This window comes from Argentina silus (genome assembly GCF_951799395.1).
Source record: "Argentina silus genome assembly, chromosome: 5".
Lineage (NCBI taxonomy): Eukaryota > Metazoa > Chordata > Actinopteri > Argentiniformes > Argentinidae > Argentina > Argentina silus.
The window spans coordinates 13,542,774-13,552,773 of record NC_139659.1 but is presented as its reverse complement, the minus strand read 5'-3'; the positions used below and the strand labels follow the sequence as shown (position 1 = coordinate 13,552,773).

The following is a 10,000-nucleotide window of genomic DNA, read 5'->3' as shown; positions in this document are numbered from 1 at the left end:
TCAATGTAATCTTCGGTTAGCATTATGATGATGATATCGTAATGATACGAGTTGTTATAGTCTGCTGATCAGCGTCAAGCTTGACAGGATGATTTCAACCTAGATTGTGTCTTTTGTGTGTATTTCATGTTGACTCATAGTGGCTGTTTACCCCAGCATCTCGTCGACCAATTATAAGTGTTCTATGTAAGCTGGGTCAATCTGGGCCTGGGGCTGGCAGTGACCAACGCAACTGTGAGTGCTTGTGTATGTGTGTGTGTGTGTGTGTGTGTGTGTGAGTGTGTGTGTGTGTTTATGTGTGTGTGTGTGTACATGTGTGTGCGTGCGTGTGTGTGTGTGCGAGTATGTGTGTGTTTGTGTTTGTGTACGTGTGTGCGTGCGTGCGTGTGTTTGTGTTTGTGTACATGTATGTTTGTGTGCGTGTGTGTATATACCTTATAAATGTATGCATGCGCGAGTGCACACGTTGATTAAAATGATGGAACAATACCTTTTCCAAACGATTTATACACTCCACTTCATCACACACACACACACACACACACACACACACAGTGCTTACACTGGGCCAGTCATATCTCTCAGATTCAATTTCCTGTGTTCAGAGAAACATTAATATTGATGCATACTTGTATTTCATTAGGCATGTGGAAGATATGTGGCAGGCGTGTCGAAGGCATGTCTGGGCACGAACTGCCCTGCTTGTCTGTCGCAAACATCCATCAAAGAGAAATCAGCTTCTCCCAGGCAGGCCGGCAGGCAGGCGGGCGACATCTCCCTCTCCCCTGTCCTCTGACGCCGCTGTCACATCTGTAAATACTCATCTAACTGCCAGTATCTAAATGCTCAGGTTGCTGCTGAATTAATGAGGCTTCATGTGCTGATGCATGGGAAAGTGGGGCCTCTCTTTAAATTGCTTTCCTTTATTGCATCTCTCTCTCTCCCTCTCCCTCTCTCTCTCTGTCTCTCTCTCTCTCTCCCCCCTCTCTCTCACTCTCTCTCTCTGTTCTCTCCCCCCCTCTCTCTCACCCCCCTCTCTCTCTCTCCCCCCCTCTCTCTCACTCTCTCTCTCTCTCTCTGTTCTCTCCCCCCCTCTCTCTCACTCTCTCTCTCTTTTCTCTCCCTCCCACTCTCCCCAGAAATCATATTAGCCAAACCAATCTCATATAAAACATGCCATTCCTTAATTTAGCCCTGGTGCTTGTCGTGCTGGAGTTTGAGGGTCAGTGAATGAGAGAGAGAGAGAGAGAGAGAAGGAGAGAGAGAGAGAGAGAGAGAGAGAGAGAGAGAGAGAGAGAGAAGGAGAGAGAGAGAGAGAGAGAGAGAGAGAGAGAGAGAAGGAGAGAGAGAGAGAAAAAGGGGACGAGAGAGAGAGAAAGAGAGAGAGAGAGACACTCTAACTATATTCTGGACCAGGGCACCGAAGGCTGGCTGCTCTTGTTACTGATGGGGGAGTAAGTGTATTAAACATTAACCACATAATCACTGACATCTGAACGCGGCTAGTTAGTGCAGAGAAGTAACTGCTGTTGTTCATTTTCTTTTATGGGAGAGAGAGAAAGAGAGAGGGAGGGACGTATGATGTGTGTACTGCCATTTTATTGCCATTTGTAGTTGCTCATTATATACTGTACATGATTTGATTCATTATTATTTGACAAATTGTTTTGTCATTGCACCTGGCGATAGTGCCCCTGGACTTGTAAAACACTGATCTAAAAATAAACATGCATTAATCACACGTTTCTGAATAACTGACGAATTGCTCCTTTGATTTTGTGTCAGTGTGCATTACATATGACTATATAATGTACTATGCTGTCTAAGTCGGCTGTGTTTGTATAGAAACTCATTTGCTGTGAGTTGTGCTGGAGTAATTACTGTTAGAAGTTAACCTGGGCTGAAGACAGAGAGCCAGGAACAATTAGACACACATGCACACACATACACAAATACATGCACATGCACACACACATACACACACTCACACACATTGCCTTTATCTGAGCTTGTCAGGAGCAGGCCTGAACACAGGCCAGTTATTACCGCTGGAGCTCCCCGATAAGATCAAAGAGAGCCGTCAGAGGCGGGGAGATGTGTGCCGCCCGCTCTCCTTTGGACCGGGCGCCGTTAGTCACGTCATTATCCGCCGTAATGCCAGAACTTTCTCCACGCGTCAGAAGTCTGTTACTGTTGCAGAGTGGAACGAGAACAATCTGCTCCCTTTGCCTGGCAATTCATATTTCAGTGAATAGTGATTTTTTTTTTCCAACTGTTTTTGTGTTTTTTTTTTCTCCCTCTCCCCCTTTACCTTAGAACTACCTTTCTTCCATTTCCTTTTTTTTTTTTTTTTCCGTTTTTCTTTTTTTCTCTTCTGTGAAAGATGTTCTCTGAGTCTTTGGTGACACAGGCTTTAAGAAGAATGGTGCAGCTAGCCACTCATGTACATCAATGCAATTCCACATGAGAAGGCAAAGAATGGGCGGCCGCATTCTGAGGTGGAACAGAGAGCAGGTTCTACTGGGTTCTACTGGGTTCTACTGGGCTTCCATCCATCCAGCCAGCCTCAGCTTCCTCTACCACCTGTATCCAAGGGTAACCGGACAGATCGAATCCAGAGTGGGCAACCGTCCTGGTGGTCCGTCTGAAGGGTCTCTAAAAATCCAATACCAGACCAGACCAAAGAATACCTGCTGTGATCACCTGGATCACTTCTGCGGACCAGAGAATCCGTTCTGTGTGCAGGTGTTATCTGGTTATCACCGCTGTAGTCGACCACTGGTGGTGCTGGAAGATACGTCAGAAGTTACGTGAGAGTTACGTGAATTACACGATACGTTAATGAGAGTTACGTTAATGAGAGTTACGTGAATCACGAGCGTGGCGGTCAGGCAGTATTATTACTCACTTTGAGTAGTTGAGGTAATGGTAAGTTTCAGGGGCAGGTATGATCAAACATTAGCATAAGCAGCAAGAATTTGAAAGAATCAGCAAACTAAAGCAGCGACGTTCAGGTTGCAAGTTGGTCAGTTCATGCCTCCACCACCACCACCACCACCGCTGCCACCCCACCAACCTCCTTCTGTGGCGTTCTGCCTTTCATATTTACCTGCCTGTATACATAGCTAGACAATACATTCACACCGAACATATTCTTTTGTCTACAGAAACGATCCCCAGAATGTTTCTGTTTGGAGTTGCTAAAATCACAGGTGTGGAGGAAACAAAAACAGCCGACAGATTGCACCACCTGTTTCCTCCCCGGCAGCTTGGCCACAGGATATTAACTTTCTACAAGCGTTATGATGTTAAACATGTCTCGGATTTAAGAAGCCTTCCATGTCTGCTGTGTATTTCAGTCACGCAGTGTGTTTTTCAGAGGTTAATTCAAAGTCGATCCCAAACCTTCATTGTTGTTAACCAGCAGAAATGCCACCTGCTGTCTTGATGCTACATTTGTATGCTGCAAACCAATCTATTTTCCCTGTGACTAAACAGCAGGCTGTGAGGTTTTTGCTTTGTCCACAGACTTATTCGCCTGTGACAATGTAGAAACATTATAGTCTGTTGAGTTCGTTAGTCTGTTGAGTTCACTTCTAGTATGGTGTCTGGATGTCAACATAGAGTACACTCAGTATGTTAAATGATTGAACATAAATGGACTCTTGTATAGTATAACTCTTTATGTGTTTGATACCTCATTCCATGCATTATCATACCATACATTATTCCTTTTCATGCATTACAATGAGCCCGTCCTCCGATGTCTACCTCCACCAGGTTCCCCCGATGCGTACTGTAAAAAGGCATCATATAAAACAAGTCAAGTGTTACTGACGATGGTGTTACTGTCCCTTGTGACTGGTCCTATCTGATGTGATTGTGTGATCTCTCTCTCTCTCTCTCTCTCTCGCTCTCTCTCTCTCCAGAGTGAAGCTGAAGGACGGTGTGGCGTTTCTGGGGGCGCGGGCCAGTAACCCCGTCCTCTGGACCGTCAGTCAGGACGTGAGGAGCGAAGGTCACCGGGTCGTCACCCTCCACTGCCGCAGGAAGGACAACAGCTTCAGTCAGAGGTCAGTCACGCAGCCCTGCCTCCTGTTGGCATCGTGTCCGCTTCTTTCTCTCCTGGAGACTCACGCGAGGATAGATCGTTAGCTAAAACAACTTTACACTCCCTGCATTGATTCAGAACTTAGTCAAAGTCACCAAGCCCTCACTACTTACAGTAGCTTTTCTCCGCTCACCGGACCACAGTCGAATGCTCTAAATGTGGAGTCCACACAGCAGGGAATGTCTCCTGCCCGTCTCTACATTCATCCAAGCGTGTTTCGTACCGTCCTTCATCCCATTCCATGCATTACATTGAGCCCGTCCTCTGATATCTACCTCCACCAGCCTCCGCAGGTGCATATTATGCATCTCTCTGTCACCCCCCCCTGCACCGTAAGGCATTACTGATCAGCCTAATGCCTGGATGATTGACAGCAAACCTCCCTGCCCCCCCCCCCCCCCCCCCTTTGTCCCTTTCGTCTGTCCCATGGTAGCATTTACATAACATACATTAATCTCATGAATACGAATCAGCCCGGTCCCCAACGTACGCGTCCCCAGTTAGGGGACGGAGGAAAAACAAACGGCAATAGTTTCCGGTTTTAATTAAGTGGGAGAGTGTGTTTCTTTTTTCTCCGTCAAACAGCAATTATAGGGAATGTGTTGAAGAGACTCGTGTTGCGGTGACGTGTGTCAGTTTCTAGATGAGAGCCTGGTGAAGGTGGCAGGCGAGCCCCGTGGACCGAGGGCGGTGGCGCAGATTCATCATGCTGATGTGAATCATGCGTCTGCCAGAGGAGGGGAACCACATTAACGGGTTGTTCGTAGCCCCGCCTCCTCGCCTCTGGACGTCCGTCGTTCCCGTAGTACAAATAATTCTCAAGCGAAGCGACGTTATTAGTTTTTTTTTTAGTTTTTTTCCCCCCCCCTCTTCATTGAAATTCTGATTGCGTGAGGAGATTTACTGTATTTTCCTTAAGTTTAATGAATTTCCTGTCTCGGCCTGCATAATGTGATTCTGTTCACAATGCAGCAAATGTTCTCTAGCTGCCCAGTTTCTAGTCACGGTTGAACAGGCAAAGACGTATTTTTTTTAAAACTTGAAGCACAACTCTCTAAGACATTATGTCTAACCATTAGAGGTTTCCTCGGTTCTCTAAGAGAAAATGGTTATTGATTCTAATTGCCACTTGTAAGCCACAGCAGGATGTCTTATAACTCCCATGCGTGCCGGTGACACACACAAGCGAGGGTACTGGTATGTGTGTGTGAAGACACAGAAAGGTCAGTCCCTGTTCACATGGCTCTACCATTACCGACGGCGGCAGTCAGACCTGGTACCAGCCTCCCAGCATGTGATGGCTAACGGTATCTCTAAAATGAGGTAATTTACCCAGACATAGGGGACATTAGAATATCATGATTTATAAATTAGGGTGTGTGTGTGTGTGTGTGTGTGTGTGTGTGTGTGTGTGTGTGTGTGTGTGTGTGATGTGCGCGTGTGTGTGTGTGTGCATGCGTGCGGGCGCGCGGGCGTGCGTGTGTGCAGGGTGTGTGTGTTTCCCAGGAGGGCTCTGGCCTCTTTAATGAGTTGCCGTATCTCATGTCTAATTTCTGTCTTTTCTCTCACACTGACACTAATGAGATCCCAATGAAACAGGTTCCATTTTCTACTTGAAGATTATCAACCAGATTGCTCCACTCTCTTCAGTCCGTTAGCTATTGGAGGTTCATGCTGGTTGGGCTCTGGGGCCTGTGGGAGCAGCTAGGTTTTGGCTGGTGTGTGCGTGCGTGCGTGTGTGCGTGCGTGTGTGCGCGTGTGTGTGCATGCGTGGGGGGGGGGGGGGGAGAGAGAGAGAGAGAGAGAGAGAGAGAGAGAGAGAGAGAGAGAGAGAGAGAGAGAGAGCTCCCCATAGGCCACTGTAAGCTTGAGAAAGACTATGTCACTATTCAGCAGCATCGATAGCACACTGAACATTTACCTCTACACTTACTGATGATTGTAACTTAGTCACACCTAACCACCTACAGAGCATTAGCATGATTGAATCATACAGTAATGATCAGGATCTTTTAGTAGAAAAAAACTGATTGTCATCCCTCGCCAGCCTCTCCTTTTATTTCACTTGAATGCGGGCCTACAGTAATGGACATATTTATAGGCCGATAAACATTGACATATGACAGACAGATAATGAAAGAGATCATAAAATGAAACCATGTCAGCAGGCAGATGAAAAGAAGAATAACCAATTTATCTGCTGTAAAGATTTCCCTCAGGAGCTATCAAAGGAGTCATCTCTATCCCCGTCGGTAGAGATTAGTTTCCTCCCACAGTGGGCCCATGGAGTGAACGACAAAAAAAGGAAAAGAAAATATTTCAGTATTTTTCTCTAAATTGCCTTTTCACTCTTGCTCTCTCTGCTGCTCTCTGAAATACCCCCTTGTCTCTTTTTCGCAGTCACTTTTTCTCACTCAGTCTCTCTCTCTCTCTCTCTCTCTCTCTCTCTCTCTGTCACTCTCTTTCTCCCTAGAAGCCTTTTCTATTCCTCCCTCTCTCTCCGTGTGTCTCTTTCTTCTACTTTCCGGCTCCCTCTGTTTCTGGACTCCATGCTGTTGTTTTCTCTCTCTCTCTCTCTCTCTCCATTCCTCTCAAACGACGTGTGAGATGAGAGGATCAGCTCCTCCGGCAGGATGCAGATGTGCCTCCGTGCTTCCTCCACGCGAACAACGCAGCCAATCAGAGGCCTTCGTGTGGTGGCACCACCCCCCCCCCCCCATGCCCTCTCATCACACAGCCAGTCAAAACACAAAGAGCAGGAAGGAAGATAGAGTCATCTCGGAATAGAAGCATCAACGAGTGCACAGGTGTCTTGAGAATGAGAATCGAGCCGGTTTCTAGACGGATTGATTCTTCTATCCCGGAGACATTTCTGTCTGTGAAGTTGGATGCTTCTGCTGGGATGTGTCTGATCTGTGGATCCAGACTCTGGGTCAACTCACGCTTCTATTGGATCATCCATCTGTACTGTAGACGCTCCAGAAACCAGCGCAGACCCCGTGTCCCTGTGAAACCCCACATATTGATTTCTACTGTACAGCGCATGTCGTAGGAGGGAGCGCTTGTAGTCAGACCCTCTGAGGCCCTGTTAGAGCAGACAGTCTAATAATCCTAGTCCTCCAGACTTTGAGCTCTGCTCAATGGGAGCGGCTAATCTCTACGCTGTCTCTGACAGGCCACAAAGCCCCACCGCGCTCCGTGTGATCCACTCCCACACGTTTTATTATCATTCTTCCCGATATTGACGCCCTGCGAGAGGGATTAGACTGAGATGTCTCTCGATATCGTCTTTTTACATTTACATTTTACATTGTTGGCATTTAGCAGACGCCTTTATCCAAACAAATACATTTGTTGTAAGTAAGCGAATCATCTATCTATCAGTCATCATAAGAAAAAGTGTCTGTGTCTAAAAACAAATCGATGCTAGGACTAAATAAATAAATGTATTTACAGTAGAGAAACTGTACAGGGGGGTAGTGGGGATGAAGAGGTATTTAGAAGGGACAGTTAAAATGTAGCCTGAATAGATGAATCTTCAATCTACGGTGGAAGATTTTTTTTGGCACTGATCCGTTCCCCGCCGTTAGTTTAAACAAAGCTTGACTTTTTTTTTCCATCAATATTTTATGACATGATTCTTTGCTGGTCCCTGCTGGATAGGTTTGACTCTTATTTTTTCTTGTTTTTTTCTTTCCCTTCATCTCCATGCCTCTTTTTGTCTCTCTCTCTCTCTTCCTTATTCTCTCTCTCTCTCTCTCTCTCTCTCTCTCTCTCTCTCATTCTCTCCCTCTATCTCTCTATCGTACCTTCTCCCTCTGCCTCTATCGTTCCATCTTCCCCTCCCTTGCCACTTTCTCTTCGTCTGTCTCTCTGTCTCACACCCTCCATCCATCTCTGATTGTCTCATTACCTCGAGGGACCAGAGGAAATTTGCCATGTAATCACCTGTGCCAAGTCCATTCCTTATATTTCTCCCAGCTTTCCCATATGCCTGTTAAAGACACAGCCCCTCCGGCAGTCTTAAACCCCCATGCAGTATGTAGAATCACAGCTTTCCCCCCCTGCTCCTGCAGTGTACATCATCCCCTATCCACGCCTGACAGCTGGTAAGGAATATCACAGCCCAGATTTCCATCGTGTGCATGTATTAGCTGGTCTCCATAGTGTCGGGCCCAGAGGAGTGTTGGGTTTGAATAGATGAACACATTCAATGGACTCCTTTCAGATAAAACCACCGTTTTTTTGAGGAACTCTGGGCAGGCCTATGGAATACCTGATGAGGCTGTGAATGCTGAGATGTATTCACCCACATGCTACCCCCCCCCCCCCCCCCCCCCCCACACACACACATCAGAACAAGTGTATTTGTCCAAGTCCATACAGAAGTATCCTGAGGGAATCATATACAGAAGTCTGTTCATCTCTTGGGGATCCAAGGGAGCTCAATCCTTGACTGACATCCTCCTTAGAAATGCATTTTAACACTTGGCTGCCTGGTGTGAGAGTGACAGACCTCCCAAATAATATTTGAAATACATTGCTATTGAAAAACATGCCAAACCCACCCATCTGTCACTCTTGCAATAAATTTGAATACATTTTTGGAGACCACACACACACTGCACCCCCCCAAGACAACACACATACACACCCTCCAGGGAGAACAGAGTCAGCCATCTTAGGGGATTAAGAGCCTTGCTCAAGGGCACAACGGCAGTGGTAGGCTCCTTAGATATGATGCTAGCAACCCCCCAGTCACCAGCTCACATCCACCTCCCTCCTGGAGACCTATCGATTGCTGGCCAGCCACTCTAACCTCTTGGCCATCTGCCAGCCTCTCTAACCTCTTGGCCACCTGCCGCCCCCACTCCTGGGGTGGGGATCGAACCAGCAACCTACCGATTGCTGGCTGGCCTCTTTAACCTCTTGGCCACCTGCCGCCCCCACTCCTGGCAGGCTTCCCTGTCTCACCTCAGATAACCTGACTCCGTCTCCACTGATCTGTCACGTCGTTTGCAAAAGCTCATGGGCTAGATCAAAAGCAACCTGGCTAAAATGTGCTGTCATATTGTTACCTTGGTTACAACGTGTCGACTCGACTCGTAACTGCAATAATATTTTGATTATTTTCATATTCTGCTACAGCCGTTGCTACTACAGTTACTGTAAATTACCTTGAAGGACGTTGCTGGTTGAAGGTGCAGCCGTTAATTAGTTCGGAAATGTAAACAAAAATAGATGGTTCATTTGAGCCAAGCAGATCTGCAACTCACATTTCAAGGGTAAAGGGTGCTTTACCCGCAGCTGTGCAAACTTAACAGTGCATATACATTATTCTAAAAGTGACTTCAAACAACAATAACCAACAATGCATATCAAGTCTTCATGGTATGGTAACGTGAGTAGCAGTCCAATAGAAAGCAATGGGAGGGCGCATGAATCTCACAAATTAGGATCTATTTTATCACGGACGCTTTCTAATCTTCAGATCTTCAGATTGGTTCCACGTCATACAGACAGTGGGCATGCTCAGGCACATGTTCAAAGTATTTAAATAGTTTTTCAAACACCTTTCGACCCGGGTCTGGTGATTAGTAATGCTTTCCACATGCACCTTTACAAACAGCCTCCAGCATCAGTCCAATTACCTCAGGTCCATCTGCTTACTCGGTAGCTCAGTCACACACCCCCCACCACCTCTGTGTTGGTTTAGTCCATTAAAATGGAATGTCTGAACAGGGTTAATGAGGCTTGCGCCCCCGGCGTGACCCCGTGCTGACCTCTACTCTTAGTAGCTCAGCTCCTCCACATCATTAATCTGTCAAGGACGCAGGATCCACCTCCCCCTGACTGGAGAGAGGAGGGGAGGGGAAGAGGGGAGAGAGA

At 46.8% G+C, this 10,000-nt stretch overlaps 1 protein-coding gene across 1 annotated transcript in view; it reads left to right on the top strand.

Moving 5' to 3' along the window:
• Window positions 1–10,000, top strand: part of LOC310804718 (transmembrane protein 132C) — a gene marked incomplete at both ends in the record, with an annotated part of 98,414 nt that overhangs the window by 43,800 nt on the left and 44,614 nt on the right. The window contains one exon of the mRNA XM_083670036.1: window positions 3,930–4,073. Coding sequence (XP_083526162.1) covers window positions 3,930–4,073 — 144 coding nt within the window. The remainder of the gene's footprint in view (window positions 1–3,929; window positions 4,074–10,000) is intronic.